The 22482-nt window shown below is 47.2% G+C and overlaps 2 protein-coding genes across 2 annotated transcripts in view; one reads left to right on the top strand and one right to left on the bottom strand.

Annotated features, from left to right (window-relative positions):
• Positions 1-14109, top strand: part of UTP20 (UTP20 small subunit processome component) — a 94330-nt gene extending 80221 nt beyond the window's left edge. The window contains exons 54-62 of the mRNA XM_075011254.1: positions 1753-1935; positions 3233-3364; positions 5094-5226; positions 6598-6794; positions 7165-7236; positions 8334-8591; positions 9179-9305; positions 13220-13365; positions 13524-14109. Coding sequence (XP_074867355.1) covers positions 1753-1935; positions 3233-3364; positions 5094-5226; positions 6598-6794; positions 7165-7236; positions 8334-8591; positions 9179-9305; positions 13220-13365; positions 13524-13679 — 1404 coding nt within the window. The 3' untranslated portion in view covers positions 13680-14109. The remainder of the gene's footprint in view (positions 1-1752; positions 1936-3232; positions 3365-5093; positions 5227-6597; positions 6795-7164; positions 7237-8333; positions 8592-9178; positions 9306-13219; positions 13366-13523) is intronic.
• Positions 14110-14762: 653 nt separating this feature from the next.
• On the bottom strand, positions 14763-22070 carry ARL1 (ARF like GTPase 1). Its single transcript, XM_074983971.1, has 6 exons — positions 21897-22070; positions 18846-18983; positions 17577-17658; positions 16201-16312; positions 15345-15523; positions 14763-15136 (listed from the first exon to the last, which is right to left on the bottom strand). The coding sequence occupies exons 1-6, from the start codon at positions 21898-21900 to the stop codon at positions 15106-15108; spliced, it is 546 nt and encodes a 181-aa protein (XP_074840072.1). The 5' UTR covers positions 21901-22070; the 3' UTR covers positions 14763-15105.
• Positions 22071-22482: the final 412 nt, after the last annotated feature.

The raw sequence follows: 22482 nt of genomic DNA, 5'->3' as shown, positions 1-22482 counted from the left end.
GGGAGGATGTTTCTGGCTTCAAGATGGGGCAGAGTGGCTGGAGGGCCAGTTGAGATGGCACAGTCAGCTGGGTGATCCCAGGGCAGTATGACAGTCCCCTGCCTGACGTAGTTTCTGAAAAAAATGGCCGTTTGCATTGCCCTCATTCCCCTCCTATGGAAAGCAATGTGGGAAGATAACGTCACATGCCCACAACCACTTGAGGGGCATTTGTTTCCCATACTGCACCAGCGAAAATACCCAGAATGCTATGGGGCTGAGAACTGTGGGACAGGTTCCCACAAAGCATTGCTGCAACAGTCGATGTTTGGTGATTCAGTGTGGCAGCAGTAAGTTGACTTCATGGGGAGGCGAGGATACTTCTATAAAACCCAGCATTACAAAATCGATTTTAATAAAAATCGAACGTCTGTCGTAGTGGAGATGTAGCCAGAGTTAACGAGAAATGCTAAAAGTGAGAAATGAAACACAGCTGGACTGGCGAGATTGGGGAAGAATGCAGCTAGGCAGGAGGGGCAATGGGAAGAAAGGGACATCATGCAGCAAACCAATGCCATCCTTCCCTCTCATGCCCAAACTTTTCCTCTCAGGCCCCAATCTACCAGTCGTGGAACCTGTCCATCCCCTTACTGCCCACACCCCCAGCCCCTCCATTACTACGCTGTGGTCAGAACTGGGGATGGGGGAGGAGCTGGGCCGACAGCTGGAGCTGTGCTGGGGCAGAGAGGGGATGAGGTGTGGAGCTTGGCTGCCGGCAGAGCCGGGGGTGGAGGGAAGCTTTGGCTGCAGGCAGACTAGGGCTGGGTGGTGCTCCCTCCTCACCCCCCACCGGAGCTGGCCTTGCGCCTGCCATGCCTCTCCCCTCCCAATGTTCCTCTGAGCCCCCTAGGTTTCGGGACCACAGTTTGGACACCTGGACTGTATGTGGCTGGCCCCCATTCCAACGATGCTCAAGCACCTGACAGTCTTTCACGTATTTATCTCCCCCACCCCTATATTCCTGTGAGATAGGGACTGACTGGATGCACAGAGAGGCTGACTGATTCCCTGCCTTGACAAGAGCCTTGGGTATTAGCGGCACCTCGGTCTCTTCGGCTCTCTGCCTGTGGCATGCCGCATTTTAGTCTCCTGAGGACGGAAAAGCTTTAGTCCAGCTAGTTTTGTGTTTAATGTAGAAGTTCCTGAACTGGGTTGAGAACCCCAGCAGGTGGGGTTGCGGCAAGGACACAGCACCCCAGACTGCTCCACACAGGGATTCTGTTTCACTCCACAAAAAGGCATCCTTCACTCAGCGTGACCTCCCACACCCCATGTGTATGAGGTCGCACTGTGCGGCGGATGCCATTTGGCTGTTCAAAATTGTGTCCTCCGTGCTGTCCTGCAAGGAAGACTCCATTTAAAAAGGGCCAGGCTGGGAAAAAAGCGATACACAGGTTTCTGAGTGGAGACGAATGGCCTGTACAGGAGGGCAGACGGGTTGATTGGATGGCTCCTGCTGGCGTTTAACTCTGAAAAATAAGGCTTGCTGAAGGTTTCACAAGACGTCTGTGGCAGACCTGCAGGCACAGGGCTTCAAAGTCTAAGCCTTGTGCTCCAACTCCTGAAGGAACTTTCTGCTGGGCTTTCGCTCTTTGGGCTTCGACTTGGGTGTCAGGAATCCTCTTGTTTGTGGGTGTGGGCAAAATAAAATGGTTTAAACGTGGAAAGCTTGCTGGAGGTGGGCAGTAATGAATTGATTTTGTTTCCTTTCAGGGATTGCTTCATCAGTACTGTGGGCTGTTCTTTGTGCCTCTCTGTATGATGATGGTAAATGACGATTCGGCCAAGTGCAAGAAGATGGCTGCCATGGCAAACAAATCTCTGCTTGTTAAAGTAAACTCTGCAAACCGAGATCTGATGTTCTCGCTAGTCACCACCTGGTTTAACAGCAAGAAGGTATTGATTTTTTTCCAAGCATCCCAGCTCTTTTCATTGGGAGAACAGGCTTGGAGCAAATGAAGGGTTTGTAAATGTTTAATTTCTGAGGGTAGCTGGTGTGATCTGTTAAACTTGTGTGATGGTTCAGGAAAGAGGCAGTGGAGTACACCAGTCCCAGAGTAACAGCGTGTGAAACTCCACTGTCCTGCCCAGTCCTGGCAGGCAAGGAGAGCAAAAGCGATGTAGATGCAGTCTTCAGTAGGTTCAGTGGAGTGGCTGCCATAAGTAAGGTTATGGAAGAATTGCCATTGGAACCTGCCTTGTTTTACGTGCTTATGGCTTTCTTAGTGTTCACCATTTGGGTTGAACAACTCTCCTTGTTTAGTGTTTGCCTACCGCTATTTTGGTGGTGAAATTTGAGCAAAATCCTAATCTTTGAATTTGAGCCTGGTAACTGGTGGTTGGTGTTAATTTTGTTCATCTTCTCTATGTAGCAGATTAGAGCCCTTTTGGCTCCAGTCCTGATTTGAGTGGTTCTGCTGGCTTCTCACCAGCATAGGCAAAGTGGAATCTCCATCTGAGCTCTTTTATCTACAATAGGCTAACCAAATAAATAGTCTGAAGCTGTGAACAAGCTGCTTCAGTACCCTGTAGGTTTGGATACAGTAGACCCCTGACTTACCTGGAGGTTGCATCCTTCGCAACCCCACATAAGATGAATTTTTGGGTAACTTGGGGAGTTAGTCATGAGCAGTGGGGAGCTGGGAACCAGGTTATCCCTACCCTCCTCTAGCGGAACCTGAGAAATAGACCAGCGATGTGCTGGTCAATTTCCCAGGTCCCACCACTGAAAGGGAGCCAGGGTTCCCAGCTTGTCACCATTCCTGGGGACTGGGAGACCGTTCTTGTCAGGGGTGGCAGGAGTCAGCCTGTTTCACTGCTTCTGTTGGAGTGGCAGTTGCGTTAACCTGTGCATATCTCAGGGGTTTACTGTACTTGCTAAAAATTAGCATTCTTCCAAGTTCAGCTCTATGATGTGAGCTTACATTTTCCTACACAGCTGTGGATATTTCATGTTTTAGGATCCCAGTCTGAGACACCATAAAGAGGCCTGATTTTCAGAACATGATTTATTCCCCACTCTGGAAAGCCGTTTCTTTTAAGGTTGTCCTAGTTTGCATGTGCAGAACAGAGCCACTCCAAATCACTACTAACTACTGAACATGTAGCGAGTGCCTTATTCACTGGGCTGTGTTAGAGTGGTGGTTTCTGGGTGTTAAAACAAGACTTCATGATTCTTCCTGCCCGTTGGCAGAGCTCACACAAGAGGCTAGCCGCCCAGGCCTGTGGTTTGTTTGTCGAAGCTGAGGGAGTGGAGTTTGAAAGACAACTTGGAGCCATTCTCCCCCTGATTGAAAAAGAAATTGATCCTCAGAAGTTTGAAAATGTAAGTAATCAGACCAAGGATGAAACCTGGGGGAAGAGACAGGGTTGGCTGGGGAAACTGGGGTAAAGACGTGGGGAAAAGGAGAATGGGGGGTGAGAATAAAACGAGGAAAGAGTAAACTCTGGTCCTGTAACTTGACCTGAATGACTGAGGAGACGTGTGCCCAATACATAAATTCTTACAGGGACACATTCAAGTTAAATGAGACCTGTGTCTAGAACGAAAACCTCGTCTTGCAATACAGCACAGCCCACATGGGGTTGGGCACTGTGTGTGTGTTGCGGGGCGGGGCTCAAATACAATCCCCAGACTATGCACACCAGTGCTAAGTGACCACAGAATCCGCTGTAAACATCAGCTCTCCTTGCCGCAGCCTCTTTTCCACTGTCGTTGCTCTTGATTGTTGTCACGTCTGCAATTCCTCTTGTAAGCTAGCCCAGACTTGGACAAGTCTCCTGCCAGGTACCCGTCCAGCTCTTGGGCACTATAAAATAGTGGGAGTTAAGTGACTGGAACCAAAAGAGAGTAAAGAAAAGGCAGACAATCTTCTCTTTTTCCAGTTTGTTGACTTTGTGCATTTGACAGCACTTGGTGAGAGCATGTCAGCTCTCCCTGTCTGCGTGAGCCCTTTCCACCAGGACAGGAGAGAGGACCCATTTCTTTAAAAGGAACAGGGATTGTCAAACCACAGAACGGGCAGCAGGCAGATGTCACATCTGACCCTCCTTGTGATCCATGTATCTAAAACAGATTAAGTATCTAATAGAGGGTGTGTTTTTAGCTAAGAATATCACACCAGGATATCAGTTACTGGTCACAAAGAAGCTGCCGTGTATTTAATGAGAAATGCAAGATTGCTAAACATGATAGACGAGTACAAGGAAGGTCCATGTGATGGGAGATGACAACAGCTGGCATTATTCTGACATGGTTGCTGATGCTGTAATTGCTACATGTACCTCCTAATGATCATGTGGATAAGCAGGCTGGCTACAGCCAAGCTGGTAGCTGCTAAGCTGATCAAATGTAGGGGGCAGTGTGGTACTGTGCAGTTTATGCTGTGCCACTCTAACAGTAACGCCGTGCTTCACAGCTGTTACTGATAAATCTCCTGAAATTGGTGTGCCTTTAAGTACTAGTTTTGAATTAAATACAGGTTGAACCTCTCTAGTCTGGCATCCTTGGGACCTGACCCGTGCTGAACGAGAGAATTTGCCAGATTATGGGAGGTCAGTTTTGAGCAGCAGCATTTCCATCACTTTCTCTGCTGGGCTCTTAGAAGACATGTAGGGGTAAATTACAGCACAGAGCACTGAGAGTCAGGACCGGTGGCTGTAAATGAACTTTATGGGACTGTGGGAATCTTGGTCACACCCATGATAAGTGGTTGCCTGGCTCACTAAAATCATACTGGGTTAGGGATGTTGCCAAATGACAAAGAGCTGGGTTAGAGAGGTGTGCAGCCTGTAGTGTGTGTGTGTACAAATGCCTGCACGTACATGCATCCAGAGACAAGTGACATGGCAATATTCCTTTTCCTTTGGAAACTATGAATCAGCACGAAACCATTTTAATGGACTACATTAATATAGCAAATACAAAGCAGACATAGGGTTGATGTATCAGACTTCAGCTATCAACTACATATTAAAATTACAATACAAGCCCTTATGTACCATTTTAGCCGGCCATGGCACCTGTCTCTCTGTTGATTTACGCTTCTCTTTAGATAACCGAAGAGGCTGACGAGAAGGCCGCAGACAGACTGTTGTTCAGTTTTCTTACTTTGATAACTAAATTAATCAAAGAATGCAACATCATTCAGTTAACCAAACATCACGAGATTCTGAGTGGTATCTGGTGTAAGTATGACTAGCATTTTCTACTCTCTTAGTTCTGAGATGATTGGTAATTCTGGATTGCCCTAATGCAAACAGTGGAAGATCTGTGTGGTAAGATTTATACTTTGAAGAGGCATCTGTAATATCTGGCAGTTACTCCTGAGAGAAGGGGTGCTAAAAGAAAAGGTTAGACCACCAGCAGAAATGACCTCCCTGCATTTCTGGTTGCTGGGAACTGTTTTGGATAGTGCAGAGCCTGCAAACTGGTGCCTGTTTGGCTCTGTTCATGTATTTATACTCCTTAGATTACAGCTTCCAGTGGTTTTCTGAGTGAACAGGTGGCATGTGGCATAGCAGCCCTTACATGGGTGCTTGTTTGGAAGCAGGCCCATGGCCTGTGAGGGCACAAAGGAGGCAGTTGCCCAGGCGCCTGGTGATTCAAAAAGGAGAGAGCATAGACAGCTGGAGCCCAAAGCCCTTTAAACTGCCTCTGGAGTGAGCTCTCGGGGGAGGGGTTGGAGAGAGAATGGCAGGCTCTTGGCCAGACTGAGAGTTGGCTGCCCCTAGCATTACCCCTTTTGCCTGAGGCCCCGCCCCTTCCAGGAGCATGAAGTCTGTCAGTCCCCCTGTTTGGAAGGTGTTAGACCCTCAGCGCCCTTTTGTGAAATTGATTGGCTGAAAGTGATGCACTGACACATGAGGCTTATTTGTCTGGGTGTGTGGTGTTGGTGGGTTGTTTCTTCTTAAACTGCAAAGGGCTTGCAGCTGACTGATTGTGCCTTTAAAGAACAGCAGACTGCCCAGTGTCTTTTTAGAAATCCCAGCAGGCGTCAGATTGACAGGACTGGAGGTCCTGAAGTCATCCTTGGAACGGATGCAGCACAGGCAAAAGTGAACTTCCCCCAGCAGAGCAGGAAGTACAAGCTCTAGGGAAGAGAGGGCAATCGCTGGCTTCTTTGCTGAGCTTCTCTGTAAGGTTGCCAGGGGGTTGGATCATAGAATGTGGTCAGCTGTCCACTCAGAGCTGGACTAAGACCTTTCTAGCTCACAGGAGACGTCACTGAACTGCTCCTCAATAGCAGTGGTCCAAACCTGAGCATTGAGTCACTGTAGCTTCTTGGAGTGCCGTTTTTATGCGGGGGAACGGGGGAGGGGTCTGAGGTGGCCACAGCTTTGGCTCCCTGCCAAAGTGGGCTGCATTGGCCTGGCTGGTGGCCTGGAAATCTGCAGTCAAATGCTAAACCAATCAACTTGGTTTCCTGTACTCCCCTCCTGACTGGAGAGCAGTGCTGACTCCCAGCGCTAGAACTGTACCTGGTGGGCACATGAACCGCCTTGCTGAGGTGTGGAAAGGGTTATGTTGGTTGAAAAACTTTTTCTTTCCCCCTGAAGGTCATGTTCAGTCCCATCTGTGGTACCCTCACAGCTGGGTGTGGCTGACAGCTGCTCAGATTTTTGGCCTGTTGTTTGCTTCTCATAAGCCAGAGGACCTTGTTAGCAAGTGGAATGAGAGCAAGGCAGGAAAGAGCAAAAAGACCACGTTGGAGCCAGCAGCAACCAGGTTCTTCACAGATGAGCTGGACAGAAAGGTAAGGATGGTCCTGGTGACTCTCCCACCTCCACCACCCATGCCTGTGTCTGTCACCTTGCTGGGGTTTCAGGTTGTCGCAGCATCTTGATCCATTTGCCTCAAATGTTCTGATGCTCTCCACTGCTCTGTAGTGAGTGTTGGCAGGCTTCTCTCCTTGGATTGCTGAGTGCCTTCCTTGGTCTCACCCTCATCAGCAAAAAGGCTCCCCAAGGATCTTATAAAGATCAGTATCTCCAAGCAAGATTTCTAGCTGCTACCTGAGTTTTTGTGCCTCCCTTTAGCCATCAGAAAAATACCCCCTTGGGCCACAGCATCACCCTGCATGTTACCTGTGGTGTGAGAATTCCAGCTCCTTTTTCTCTCCCCAGATGAAGGAACTTGCATTAGCGTTCTGCCACCAGCTGCAGTCCAAGTTCCTGGATCAGTCTCTGGGAGAGCAGGTATGAATCCGAGAAGGTGTCAAACTGCTGGGGCTATAGACCGAGTGATGGGTTAATTCCCTATTGCTGCAGAGGGAGATTAAGTTTTCTGGGGTAGAAATTGGAACACGCGGCAAGTACTGTGGAAATGGTGAAAACTGAGGTGTAAAAATGTGTCGTTAAAGTATAGCCAGAGACCCAACTCTCTGGTCATCTGAAATCAGTGCCTGTGCAAATGGCCTAGTGGCACATCCTGTCTGTAGGGTGGACTTTTTCTCAGTGTAAACCTGCCGTCGGGTAGCTCTGCCACCACCCACCCAAGCTGCCCTGTCACAGCTAGTGTGAGAGGCAGAAGAGGGACTGGCAGGGAACGGAGGTTGTGCACTTGAACGGGGGCTCCATGATACCAGATTGTTCCTAGGCTTGAGGGTTCCTGGAGCTCCCAGGGTTGTCCTGTGCAGATCTCGTGTGGTGAGCTGGACAGCTTTGAATTATGGAGGCACAACCAGCCTCCCTGCAGCTGGCTTTGCTCACTCTCCCCTTTCCTCCCCCCACCCCCGGAGTGCAGTTCAGGGTGCAGAATTCAAGCCAGGCTGCTTGGTGTGAGCTGATGCTTCTGCACTCGGCATAGGTCATCTTGCTGGGCTGGAGTTCTCCTGTCAGTTGGAATTGCCTTAGATCCACCCACTGGGAGCCATATTCTGTTCCAGGTGGGGCTGGCCACAGGAGCACTGCATTGCAGGCTCTGGACAGACATAGATCCTGTTCCCTTCCAAGCACTGCTATAGGGGAAGGACACAGGCATGACCATAGCATCCCTGCCAGGGCACAGGGCAGCCTGTGAGGTGCCAGAGTTAATTCTCTGGTATGTTCTGTGGCATAATTCCAAACTGTTTGGCCTTAACACATCATTTTCTCCAAGGGCCTGATCCCAAAGCCAATGGAAAACTCCCATGGACTTCAATGAACTTCAGACAGGGCCCAGAGGTGCCCTGTGTGAGTCTAGGTGACTTGTACTCCCTTGGGTTTGACGGCATGTTGAAAATCTCTTGCCTGCCTCCATTGTGCCCCCAGGTCTCCCCTGGCAGCTCAGCTGGTTTTTCTTTCCACTCTTGCAGGTTATAAAGAACTTGTTGTTTGTGGCCAGAGTTCTCTACCTTCTGGTCCCAGCTTCAGAGGAGGGGGAGGATTGTGCAATGGGAGGACAGGAGGGTGCTTCTGAAGACGAAGGTGACCAGGCAGCACCTGCTCAGGAAGAGAAGGGAGATGGGGAAGCCGAAGAGAAAAGCAGACCAGCCACATTGCTGTGGATGATGAAAAGACTGTCTTTGATGGCAAAGCGAGAAGCAGCATATTCCCCTAAAAGCCCTGTGAAGGTAAGAACTATGTAGTCCCTTCCTCCACTTGACAACATTGGGAGCACAACAGGAAAGCCTACGCCTGGTGTCCTTTGGCCCCTCTGGAATCAGCATTGTGGTGCATTCTGAGAGGCAGGTGCTGGAGGTGGAGGTTGGTTTTACACTGTGGAGGAATAAGTGTCTGATTGGGAGAAGTGATGGAGCTTGCTGCTCCAGAGTCCTAGCCTGTTTCTCTGCCCTGCTTTTCACTCCCCCTTCTGCTTTAGGCCCCGGCTTCCACCCTCTCTCTAGTCATGCTTTTAACCTTGAGAGAACGAACAGATCCATCCGGATACCCCACAAATGTTAGTTCTTTACACTAGGAGCCAGATGTGCCTGGGACAAGCGCTCATTGAGTGTCCTGACAGGCCTGTTGGGAGAAGTTCCATCTCTCACCCATTCACCACTCGCATGAGGCACCAGAACCAACCCTCTCTGCCATAGCAAGTGTCTCCAGCTTTATATCACCCACCAGTCCTGCCATGGAGCTCATGGTGACAATGCTGTAGGGTTTTTTCCCCTTCCAGTCTCTCTCTCTTTCATTCCTGTCATGTTTGTGTGTTCAGAGAACCTGCATCTTTAAGTTCCTTGGAGCTGTAGCAGTGGATCTTGGGAAAGACAGGATCAAGCTGTACCTTCCAACAATCCTCGCCCCTCTCCACAGAGAGCTGAGCAGCACCTATGCAGAACAAGGTAACAGCACCATTTCCTCAATGGGGTTTGGCAGAGTCTGTTCTGCTTTGCACTATCCAGGCAGACAGCCACAGGCCCAACACCATGCGTCATTCCCTTTTTCTCCTCTCACCCTGATGCCTTCGTTCGGGAGGAGTAGCTAAATAAAATATAATCAGCAGACATGGCTCTTGTCTCCATGGTGGAGCAGAGGGGATTTAGAGGAGGAAATCAGTGACATCAGCAGAAATGTGCAGGTAAGCAGGGCATTGATGTAGGCCTTTGAAGGCTGGACCATGATGCTTGAGGGTGATGTGGAGGAAGGGAAGCCTGGTGACTGATGCAGGGGGAAAGGTGGCACAGGTTGAACCTCTGAAATCTGGCACGCTTTGGTCTGGCAGCATCAGACTACAGATGTTACTGGACCAGAGAGCCCCAGTGACTGGAAGCAGGGGCCTGCTGGGAGTCCTGTGGTTAGAGGGTTGGGGAGCTGGCAGTAATGGTGAAGAGTTGCAGCTGGAGGGCCCAAGTGCTAGCAACAGTGAGCCTGTGGCTGGAGAGCCTGCAAGTGAGGAGCTGCAGCCAGGGAGCAGGGACTGTGGCAGGGAAACTGGGGGCAATGGCAAAATCCCTGGTTCCCTCCCCTAATCTGGCAAAATGCCTAGCTTGGGCCTAGGGAAGTGCAATCTGTACAACCAGACTGACCAGTAAGGCAGGCTGCATTGTGTGCCGACTGGAGGAGTACAGCAGCGGGTGTGAGGCAGGCTAGAGTGAGGCAGTTGAAGAGGACGAGACTCCTGGATGGCAGATCAGGTGGTGGGGATTACAGGCAGCAGGAGGCACCATCTTGTTACAGCTGCCTTGCAGTTTCTCTGTAACACTCATTTTGAGCAAGGTCAGGTTGCCCTTGGCATTGGCAGGCAGTGCTAGGGCCTGGGGGTGTGCTAGTAGCACAAATCAGGGTTCTTGGGTATTGGCATTCCCAAGCTATAGCCCTTGCCCCAGCTACTGCAGGCAACCCCAGGTTGCCCAGGGCCTGGCAGGCATTTGTGCCCCGGCTCCTGCCTCACTTGGGGAAGCAAGCATGGTGGAATGGCAGGGATGTTTGTCTGCAAGCGCAGTGGGAGCTGGAAAGGCATTGAGCTGTGAAAGGGAGGTGCTGGGAAATGGGATCTGTAGACCTCTGTTGCAAAGTGATGGTTGTTAGGGCTTCCCCATACCCTCTGCTGGTCACATAGACAGAATGCAGAAGGCCAGAGTCCAAAGGGCAGGCAATGTGCTGTTATTGGGGTTACCATGCCAGCATAATCCACAGCTCCGTGCACCAGGGCAGCCTTTATCTGTTTCCTGTTTTTCTGTCTCTTTCTTAGCAGGCTTAATTATACCTGTGGTGCACACCCTAGGTTCCACCCCTGGCAATTTATGATCATGTTCCCTTATGGAGGCTTGTGAGTCTGGGGCTTTTGGTACCACCTCTTTGGTACCCTGTGGAAGTGGTAGGGAGCAAGGTGGTGGTCTAGCCAGACTCACTGTTTCTTTGGCTTTTTAGTGTTTTTATGCCCAACCCCCTTTGCCCTTCCTGACTGATTGCTTGACAGAATCATAGGGCTGGAAGAGGCCTCAGGAAGTCATCTAGTCCAGTCCCCTGCCCAAAGCAGGATCAATTCCAGCTAATCATCCCAGCCAGGACTATGTCAAGCTGGGACTTAAAAACCTCTAGGGATGGAGATTCCACCACCTCTCTAGGCAACACATTCCAGTTCTTCACCCCCCTCCTGGTGAAATAGTTTTTCCTAATATCCAACCGACACCTCCCCTCTGTAACTTCAGACCGTTGCTCCTTGTTCTGCCACCCATCACCACTGAGAACAGTTTTTCTCCATCCTCCGTAGAGCTCCCCTTCAGGAAGTTGAAGGCTGCTATTAAATCACCCCTAAGTCTTCTCTTCTGTAAACTAAACAAGCCCAAATCCCTCAGACTATCCTCATAGGTCTTGTGCTCCAGCCCCCTAATCATTTTTGTTGCTCTCCGCTGAACCTGCTCCAGCAAATCCACATCCTTTTTATACTGGGGGGCCCAAAACTGGACACAATATTCAAGATGTGGCCTCACTAGTGCCAAATAAAGAGGAATAACTACTTCTCTAGATCTGCTCAAAATTCTCCTCCTAATGCACCCTAGTATGCTATTAGCCTTCTTGGTTACAAGGGCACACTGTTTACTCATATCCAGCCTTTCATCCACCAAACCCCTAGGTCCCTTTCCATTGTTCTGCTGCTGAGCCAGTCAATCCCCAGCCTATTACAATGCTTGGGATTCTTCCGCCCCAGGTGCAGGACTCTATGCTTCTCCTTATTGAACCGCATCAGATTTCTTTTGGCCCAGTCCTCCAATTTATCCAGGTCACTCTGGATTCTCTCTCTACCCTCCAACGTATCTACCTCTCCCCCTAGTTTTGTGTCATCTGCGAACTTGCTGAGGGTGCAGTCCAGTCCCTCATCCAGGTCATTAATAAAGATGTTGAATAACACCGGCCGCAGAACCAAGCCTTGCAGCACTCCGCTTGAAACGGACCGCCATCGACCACTACCTGTTGGGACTGACCATCAAGCTAGCTTCCTATCCATCTTATAGTCCCGGGAGCCAAACCATATTTCCTTAACTTGTGGACAAGAATGTTGTGGGAGACCGTATCAAAAGCTTTGCTGAAGTCAAGGTATATCACATTCACTGAGATAGGAATCAACGCAGTCATCTATTAATCAAAACCAGCAAACACTTCAGCTAGGTATCTTTTCTCTTTGTACTTAATACCTCACCTGGCTAGGCAGCAGCATCACCCCGACTTTGTGCAATGCTCACTCTTTAGTAAGAATAAAACTATCAAAAGTCAAATGGGCAATCCCACCCCCCATTCTGTTTCAGGCAAACATTCTGGCCTGAAAGCTGTATTACCTTCACTAACACTGGTACTCATCAAGCACTTGAGAGCGCTCACAGCCCTAGCAAGGTCAGGCTGTTCCCATGGAGCAAAGCATCGAGGTGCTATGTGCAGCGCATAGCGGACCCATTGGAGCTGAGGTAGAGATGGTCTGGCTTTTGTAGCACTGTTGTTTAAAGGTAACTTTTCAGTGCCCTGGGATTCAGAGGCAGAACCTAATGCTGTTAAACGGTCAGTTGGAGGACCTGTGCTACTGAGTGGTGCTGAGTTGGAGTCACTTTATCCAGGAGTTCTTGAGATACAGTGGTCACCACCCACCCAAAAAGTCTGCTTTTAATGCAGAGTACTCTAACACCCACCCCTCTGCCTGCATTGACTTGAAATAAGGTTTTTCAGCTGGGATGTAACAAACGTCTGTCTCTCAAATGGCTGGCTGTGCAGTGTTGAGCATCGGCAGAGTGCTGGCTAGAATCAGGGAGAACATACACACACGACTGAGACAGCATGAAGGCCTTACCACAGTGCTGAGACCATGCATGTGCAGGGCAAAGAAATGGCAAGCTTGTTCCAAGCATGGAGCACTGAGCTCAAGCGAGATAGCAGTACATGCCTTGCAAGTGTATGAAATGTTCCTTAGTTAATGATACTCGTGACCTCTTTCTCCCTCTGACACTCCTGAACGAACATTGTCCATTGTGGCCCATTAACAGTGGCTAAGTAAAGACATTAGAGAGACTCCTGTTCAAAATGTGTTCAAGAGGGTGTCAGTGTGCAGTGTGCAATTCATTTCTACAGGAAACATTGCTGTCTGTGAGTAAGTTCCACAGTTACATGCTGGTGTGGCTAGTGGAAGAGAAGTGCCAGAGTCTTTGCTTTTAAAACATTGTGCTTTCATGCACATGGAAGAGAAATCAGTCATGTTCAGACAGAGCCCTCTGAAGTGGACCGTTTTAGAGTGAGGACTTACGAAGTCATCTCTGCTCTTTATTTACAGATCCAACATTGAAGAACCTATCCCAAGAAATCATAGAACTGCTGAAGAAATTAGTTGGCTTGGAAACCTTTTCACTTGCCTTTGCTTCTGTGCAGAAACAAGCTACTCAGAAGCGGGTCATCAGGAAAAAACAGAGAGCACTGCAGGTAAGGCTTTATTCTCAACTGATTGTCCTTTCAATAGCAAAAAATAAAAAGTAGGATCCATTGCTTCAGAGGTGTTTAAGGGTTTTTTTTTGTTTGTTTTTAATTAAAGCTGATATTGTCCCTTTAGACACCACCAATATTTTTCTGCTTTTTATTAGACTGTAGCAAACCCTGATATTGCTGCTAGGAAGAAGTTGAAGAAACATAAGAATAAAATAGAAGCAAAGAAGAGAAAAATAGAATTCCTGCGCCCTGGCTACAAAGCCAAGAAACCAAGGAACCATGGACTAAAAGACTTAGCAATTGTGGAATGAAACAGCTGTCTGGTCAGGTATATATCTGATACACAAGCCTGGTTGTGCAGTACTGGATGGTCAAGAAAACTCTACTTGTGGAAGATATTCAGAGCACTGAATTTGTTTCCAATGCCTAATGCAGGCTGAAGAGCTGCATAGTTCACTGCTGATGGAGTAGCCTGAATTCATTATGTAAAAGAGGAAATATTTAGATACTATTTTAATGTATTTATTTGTAATTTTAAAGTCTGCAGAGATGGCATCAGTCACTTAAGATTGCATGTAAAACCATCAAGCTGTTTGCTCTCCTTTCATGTAAAGAGTAACAGACTGGCTTGCTGGGCATTAGTTAATTATGGAACACATGTATGTACAGTTTAATGTACTTAAACTTTGCATTTTTCTAATTAAATGTCCTTGAAAGCACAATGATCAGTGTTTCTCTCCCTTTCACAAAAGGTCTGTTAAAGGTCTACTGCCTGATCTTAAAGCTGTTCTGAGCACATGAAATCTACCCTAAAAAGCTGTGCAAATCCTTTGAATAACTCTGCTACTTGTATTTTTCTGTAACTTTCTGTTCTCTTGTGAGAATGTTCAGCTTCAGCACAGGACAAGGCTGTAAGTGAAATGTGGTGGTTACAACTGCATTTGATAAATCAATTAACTTTAGAATGTGACAATATCAAGGAGCCAGGGAGAACTTCTGAGCACAAGGAAGAGAAGGAAGCTGTTCTACCCCTCCCCAACTTGAAATGGTACAGAACAGAGTGATGAGCACATCCATTACTCAATGTACACATTCAGTCCTGGCTTCTCTGGCAGACAGTTGTGGGAAAGTATGTATGCAAAATACCTTGTATTTTAACTCATGCCTCTGGCAGAGTTTTTTGAGCACAAAGAAACCAACGCTGGCAGACTGAGCTGCACAGCATATCTGAGACTTCAGTCCTGAACACCCCCATACAGGAATGTCCTTGTCTACAGTATGGTTTTTCAACTCATTTGAAAAGCTGGCATGGGCTGTAAGAATGAGCCCTAAAATACTCAAAAGTAGCAGAAAAAGGCCTGGGGGTGCACATATTACAGTAGTAGTCAGACAAGTGACCCTTCAAAAGATATTTATTAGTGTTTACATGAATAAGACAGATGATGCCCCTAAAATTCAAAACAAAAGATTTATTCCAACTAGTCTGTCTACTTTCTAGTAAGTCTCCATACAAATTAACATATGTAAATACCTTGTCACACGAGAGCAAAGAGGAGTATTTTACTATAATATATAGACAGTATTGATTCAGTGTATGTTTACAAATCAAGACAAGTCAGCCCCCTTTACAGGAGTCAATTCTATTCGTCCTATTTACAGTGTATGGCATTAACTTGCTTGACTGCACCAAAAAGGATGCTTGGATGTGTTTGTCCATCATAAAGTGGCAGATACGTTTTACTGTCTGCTCTTCAAAGCCTCCACCAGCCTAAAGGAAAAAATAAGCAAGCTTATTTACTGAAGAGTCTATTTCCAGTATGCAGAGAGGTTGTGCTTGACACAGGGGAATAATCAGACAGCCTTAGAGCTCATGCGTCGGTGCTAATTTTAACTTTTTCCAAATGAACAAAAATAAATAACTCACCTTCTGAGGAACAGCATGATTAGTTAAAGACCTGTGATAAACAATCACTTACCATTCCATTGCCTCATCAAGCCCTGTGCCTTTGGTTGCAGAGGTTTTGAAAATCTGCCACTTTCTGTCCTTCAAAGCTGGTAGGCCAAGTGAGTTTGCCATTTCTGTGGGAGTCATGGCCTGCTCCATGTCCTGTTTGTTTGCAAACACCACTAAAATGGCTTTTTTCAGCTCTTCTTCCTAAAAACAAAATCCATGCAAATAATCTTCCCCTAACCTGAAGAGAACGTAAAGCAAGCTACAGATTTGTTTACATAGAGAAAGCACTGGTTTTCATTTTATCCACAGAAAGATCCAGGTTTATTGATAACTGAAGTGTGATACGAGTTCTCTTTGCTCCTGTTAGTTTTACTTAAGCAGCAATTTCAGACTGTTTTACAGAGTAGTTGAACTCCCAAGTATATATTAGCATTTGCTGGCCCATTAAAGGTATTCAAAGCTTATTAAATTCAACTACTTAGAGTTCTGCCACCCTTGCATCATAAGCTACTGAACTTTAAGTAATCCTATTAAATCAGTGATGTGACTCAAGGCTGGAAGAGTTGGGCCGTGATCAATGACAAAGTACTAAGAAGCTATGCTAGTTAACAGATTCTATTCAGTCTGGTTCCCCACACAAAGGCTTATCTGAACTGACATAAAACATGGAAGATGAACCGAAGCATTTAGTGGAGTGCAAACATTCTGCAGCAAACAGCTTTGTAATATCCTACTTCCTTAGGAAGGGGAAGACAGCTAGATTCCAAGCAGTGATATCATTGTAATGCTAGTTTGTTTTGGATTCTCTCTCTGTGTGTGAGGAAATATATTTGTAATTAGTATTTTATATCATTTCAATATTACTTTTGTTTTCTTACCTCCAACATAGCAACAAGTTCTGATTTTGAAATGCCAATTCTGTCTCGATCACAGCTGTCTACTACATAAATAACTGCATCTGTATTTGAATAGTAACACCGCCAATATGGCCTAGAGAAGAAAAACAGGCTAGTTTAGTTTTACTAAGTGAAAGGAGCCCCCCACAATGGCAATTATAACAATAAGATAACCAGTGCCTGAGAAAAGACATTTGCTGAAAGAGAGTAGAGTTCCCCACCTGCGTGAGTGGCCTTAAAAAAAAAAAAAGGAGGAGGAGGAAAGGAGCAGACCAGTCCAAACACTCCTGCTTGAGCAAAAAGGGACTCTCTAAAAGTTTACTGAGGTGAAAAGAAGATGGTCTTAAAGGGCAATACAGCAGATCTGTTTGTAAGCCCAGTCTTTAAACCTGATAACTGAATTAAGCTTAATGAAGTTTCACAGCACTAGTTGCATGAAAAGCACCTGCCATGGATTTTGCTATTGAGGAAAAAATTGGTTTGCTTGCTCTTATTTGATTCTTTGGAATAGTAACTATATAGGTGCCCAGTTCAATCTTCATCTGTGGAAAAAACTGCACCTGCTGAAGAATTTTATTCAGGATCACAAGCAAAGTTGCATCTGAGGAAAGTATTTCTTGATCTTCAGCAACTAAAGTTTGTACAAGCCTATTCTTGAAAGAAACCTGGCAAATGAAATTCCACAAGAAGAAAGAGGTTACCAGCTCTTACTATTATACTATATCATTACTTATTAACATTTTCCAGCAGTACCTATAATAAAGGAGTGTTCCCCTTTTAATATTTTAGCCTAACATGCTCGATACAGTAAGGTCTCCACATTCACAAACTTAATGTTCACGAATTCAGTTATTTGCAAGTGGCTGCTTGAGGTTGCTGCTTCCCTGGGGCTCCAAGCAGGGAGCGGCAGCAGCTGCCATTTCCCCAGGGCTCCCACCCCCGCCCCCCCATATTCGCAAGGGTTCTGAACACAGAACCCTCACAAATGTTGAGACCCTACTGTACTTTCAAAATGAATGGTAGGCATAATCAGCTTCTGTTACTTCAACACTACATAAACTGGTAGTTTAGGAAATAAGGCAAAATACATAACATTTTTATTTACATACCGATAGTTTCTAATGGCATTTTGTAACCGAAAATTAGACTGCAAAGTTTGACGTATTTAACCAACCCAAAAGGTTAACATTCCATATGACCACTATCCCTTTTGTTAATCCAAATGCTTCTAACTGCAATACTATGGCACTGATGTTTTGAAGTACAGAGCACCAAAGCGCTCTCTACATGGTCAGTACTGACTATCAAGCTCAAGTGGTCATTTCATACTGCTGTATCAGTAATCTCATATTCGTTACCTGATACTTGTCTGTCCACCCAAGTCCCAGACTTGAAACTTCAGATTCTTGTATGTTACTGTCTCAACATTGAAGCCAATTGCTGAAATACAGAGACTACTTTAGTGCTGCTGTTGGAGACTGTGATGTGGTCTAACTTCAACTATTATCTTAAAGCAGAAAGTGAGGAACCTTTTTTTTGGGATGGGGGCCACTGACAAATCAGTCAGGGGCCACAGAAATGAGAAGCAAAGGGAAGGGGAAAAAACCCTCACTGATAGGGTCTGGACAGGAGGGGGTTCAGGTCTAGGTGAGAGGAAGGAGCAGGAGATTTTGGGGGTGAGGAGTCTAAGGGGGAGAGGGTGCAGAAGTGGCCTGGGGGCATGGTGCCTGTGCAAAGGGGATACAGCTTACCTTTGCAGCACCCCTGGATGCACATGGCTCTGCACACAACCCCACCCTCAGGCACCACCCTCCACTGCTCTGACTGATCAATCAGAGCCACAGTAAGAAGCCTCAGGGCAGGCTGCTGCTTTCCCATCCTTCCCCCAGCTGGGAGAAGAGCAACCAGCAAAGGAGCCTGGAGCCCCCTCCTCCCTGGCTGTGGGCCAGATGCCATAGTGGGGAGCCCTGAGCCTGGGGTCTGGATGTGGACCACGGAACAGGGTTTCTAATTTTAAAGTCTACAGAGCTAATTACACTTATGAGGATTAAAGACCAAATTTCTCCATGGGTCATGTTGCTTTTTTGATGATCAAATAAATGCACTATATTTGGAATAAAAAACAAATATGAAATGTTTTAAAAGACAAAATTAAGTTCCAAATATGAGTGTTGTGTATCTAAAAACAAAAAATCCTAGAGACCAGGATTTCCCCTCTGAGAATTAGCAAAAATGAATTTAGCACCAGCTTGCTCTTTCCTGCCTAGAGTTTGATGTGGAGACACACAGAGCCTCCAAAGTTCATGTGAAAGACACATCTGACATCCTGACTCTGCAGGACTGCCATCATGTAGTGGATATTAATGCCCTAATAATACCAAACTCATGACACAAAATCCAAGTGTGTGGCTAAACACCGTCCATGTTTACTTAGCAGCACGGTGTGTCTTTCCCTGTACTTTTACAGCACAGTATAATAAATGCATCTGGGAAGACAGGATACAGAAGGTTCCAGCAACTTCTAAAGGCAACAGATTGAAATACACTTTGTGCATGCACACTTCATAAACAAAGTCTGTGTATCAGATCTTCACTGGATCAGTTATTTTTTTTACAGAAGCACTTACTGGGGATGGTTGTAACAACTTCACCAACTTGTAACCTGTACAAAATTGTTGTTTTTCCTGCTCCATCTAGTCCCAGGATTAAGATTCTCATCTCCCGTGTGCCAAACAAACTGGAAAAAATAGTGGAAAAAAAGCCACCTAAAAACAAACAAACACTTCAGTAAGATGGTGCAGTAGGGTTAAAACAAAGAAGTCAGAGAGGGTTGACAATGTGGCCTACTGAACAGCAGGAAGTATATCTGCTTTAAAAATATCCCAGCTAGTTGGAAGTAATGGATTGTTTCCTTAAGTGTAACTGAAAACAACCCAATCTTTTGATTAGTTAGATACCTGCTGCTCAACCACACCTACCCATTCCTGTTCCACAGAAGTTTAACCCCAGTCAGCAAGGTTAAGTGGCAGAAGTAAACCTTCCTGCTGTTTGCATTTGCTTCTCTACCAGAAGATGGAGAACTAATTCCGTTCTCTACTTCTGATGCATTAAATTACATAGGCACGCTCAAAACCTGCTAATATTAGAAAGGAAATTAAGTTCTCCCTCAGTGTGACCCACATACATATGCTGTATAGACTGGCGTGCTAACTCAGGTCAGGTGTACTCAATAAACTTACTGAGGTACAACCACGTGACTGAGGGGTGTAAAAAAATCCACACCCTACCAATGCAGTTCAATCAGCCCAACCCCCATCCTGATGTAGACAGCATTATGCTAACGGAAGAAGCTCAACAGGCAAAGAGTGTTGTTGATGGAACATAAGTACCACCTCTTACAGAGGTAAGCAACACATCTACAGCAGCAGCTCTCCTGTCAGCATCTTCACTGAGGCAATGCACCTGCACTGCTGCAGCATTTTAAGTTTATGCATGCTTTTAATGTTAGAGATTATGAAATAGTACTGAGTACAGATGTACTTAAATGTCTAACCTACTTTCAGAACAGCTCATCTGGGCTGAGATAGGAATAGAAAGAGGGTAGCCGAACAGATTGTTATGGTTCTACAGTGGACATGAAGACAGTTGAGGAAGACAACACAATACTAAAATGGGGATATTAATTCCCTAACTTTTTATTGACAGGCTTTTAAAGTTTTGGGTGGATGGGTCATGTCTTCCTGAAACCTCAACTGTCAATAAATTTGCAAATATTCTGCCTATAAAGAGACCATAATTATGTACAATATTTTAACTGTGGTACATAAAGGAACAGCACCAACTCAGACACTGTTCTATTTGAGAGCTGTGTGTCCAGCCCAAAAATAATTTAATGTACTCCAGTGCCAAAGGATGATATAGTAGATTGGCTTAGTTTCTGTAGACTAGCTCTGCACCACTCCGCACTGGACGGGGAAAGATGGAAGGAAATAGTGAGGCATCAAACACCATAAGGCACTGAGCCCATGATTGTTGATTATGTCAGATCAACGGCCCCTTTAACATTCATCATCATCATCTTACCCCTTGGGCAGCACAGGCCACAGAACTCACCTCAAAATAGTACCTAGAGCAAATCTTTCACCACCCAATCTGTATTTAAAAAAATTGAGTGATGGAGAATGTGCCACAGCTTTTAGTGAATTCTTCCAGTGGTCCCTACTTGTTAAAAGATCCACACTTCCCAGTCTCAATTTATCTAGCTTCACTTTCCAGCTTTTCTAGCTATTGCTTTCTCTGGTAGACTGAAGATCACATTATAAAATAATCAAATACTGGTTCCCCAGGAAGGTACTAACACACACCATCAACTTAGCACTTAACTTTTCTTTGTTAAATAGATTGAACTCCTAGACTCTCACTATAAAGCACATTTTGTAATCTTTTCCGATTTGAGAAAGTCTGAACAACAGAAAAGCAAGACTGATCAGAAACTACTTCACAACCAGAGCAACAGCAATCAATAATCACAAACCCTGCCGTATTCTACTTCAGTCCAATAGACCCATCACAGCTTCTCCTTGTATTTTTATGCTCAGTATCAAGTACTGAGTTGACAGCACAAAAAGTCATCAGCACTTTGAAGCTCATGCCTAGTGGTTAGCAATACCGATCAGAACATACTGTTCCCCTCTATTCTGCACTGGTGAAGCCACATCTGGAATACTGTGTCCAGTTTTGGACCCCCAGTATAGAAAGGAAGTGGATGTGCTGGAACATGGTCAGCAGAGGGCAATGAAAATGACTGAGGGTCTGGAGCACATGACCTATGAGGAGAGACTGAGAGATTTGGGCATATTTAGTTTACAGAAAATAAGATTTAGGGATGATTTAATAGCAGCCTTCAACTCCCTATAGAGATGCTCTCAGGAGGATGGCGAGAAACTGTTCTCAGTGGTGATGGGTGGAAAAACAAGGAGCAACGGTCTGAAATTACAGATGGGAGGTGTACATTGGATATTAAGAAAAACTATTTCGCAGGAGGGTGGTGAAGCACTGGAATGCGTTGCCTAGAGAGGTGGTGGAATCTCCATCCCGTCCCAGCTTGACATAGTCCTGGCTGGGATGATTTAGTTGGAATTGATCCTGCTTTGGGCACGGGGCTGGGCTAGATGACCTCCTGAAGTCCCTTCCAGCCCTAAGATTCAATAATTCTATATGGGAGGGGGGGATTTAACTCAGCCATTTGCCTAATACAAGACAGTAGCTGCTTGCAGGAAAACACTGTCACTCTAAGGGAACGCCTCAGCTGCAGCGGCTCGGGAGCTCCGGAGGGACTGCAGCACGACAAGGCCCAGCTCTTAGGCGGCGTTTTACCAGGGAGCTCGGTGGGGTTTCCCCGTTAGCGGACGGGACGCGGCTGGGACACGCTACACGGCAGTGACATGGCTGGGAATCGAACCCCGCGCCCCCGCCCCCGCGCCTCCTCAGCAACCTGGAAGCAGGGGCAGTCGCGGGCCCGGCTTTGCCTTCGCGGCGTCTTTCCGCCACTTCGCGCTGAGGCGGGGGCGCCCCGAGTCAGCCGGGCCCACAACAGCGGCAATGGTACGAAGTGCCTCGGTCCCGCCTCACCCAGGCCGGGACCTCCCCTCCCGCCACAGCCGCCGCCCGCGCCTCACCCATGGTGCCGCCGCCGCCGCCCTAGGCCGCCGCCAGCAGCTTCCACGTCGGCTCTGCTGCTTCTGCCGCGGGAGGTAAATGAGGCGCCGCCTGGAGACCGCCACTTTCGGCAGAGCCGGACTTAGCCCGTTGCAGGAGGCGGAGGTGGCGAGGGTCGCGCGGCCGCATGCAAGTACCACCCGCGCGCACAGGGTTTTCCAATCCCGCGGGGCTTCTTCCCACCAACGTGAAGCGACGAATCTGCGGACGCGGAACTAGGCGCCAGAGCCGTTGACAGGCAGCGGGAGGGGCAAATGCCGAAGAGCCGACCGCGGCGTGACGCGGCACGAAAAAGGGGAGGGGCTATTTGCGTTCCGTGCCCACGTGTTTGTGCGGCCCGCGGGGGAGGGTGCTCTCAGGGCTGCGGGTTGCAGTCATCAAGGAGCTGTCCGCCCCCGGGCGCTGCCCCGTGCCTGGAGGGAGACCAGCGGAATGGCTGCCTTCGCTGCTGGGGCTCCCGCTAGCCAGGGCTTGGCGCGTCCAGCTTCGGGCAGCGTTCAGAGCGCCCTGCCTCCAGCTCCCACTGTTTACCCAGGACAACTGGGA

The sequence above is a fragment of the Carettochelys insculpta genome, chromosome 1 (assembly GCF_033958435.1).
Source record: "Carettochelys insculpta isolate YL-2023 chromosome 1, ASM3395843v1, whole genome shotgun sequence".
Lineage (NCBI taxonomy): Eukaryota > Metazoa > Chordata > Testudines > Carettochelyidae > Carettochelys > Carettochelys insculpta.
This window is presented reverse-complemented; position numbering and strand designations above follow the sequence as displayed.

What these genes read in the sequence shown, in the direction of transcription:
- ARL1 (XM_074983971.1), bottom strand. An exon ending in AGTTGTTACAACCATCCCCA is followed by an intron (nt 17,659 to 18,845) that starts GTAAGTGCTTCT and finishes TCTGTATTTCAG; the next exon opens with CAATTGGCTTCAATGTTGAG. An exon ending in AACTTGTTGCTATGTTGGAG is followed by an intron (nt 15,524 to 16,200) that starts GTAAGAAAACAA and finishes TTTTGTTTTTAG; the next exon opens with GAAGAAGAGCTGAAAAAAGC.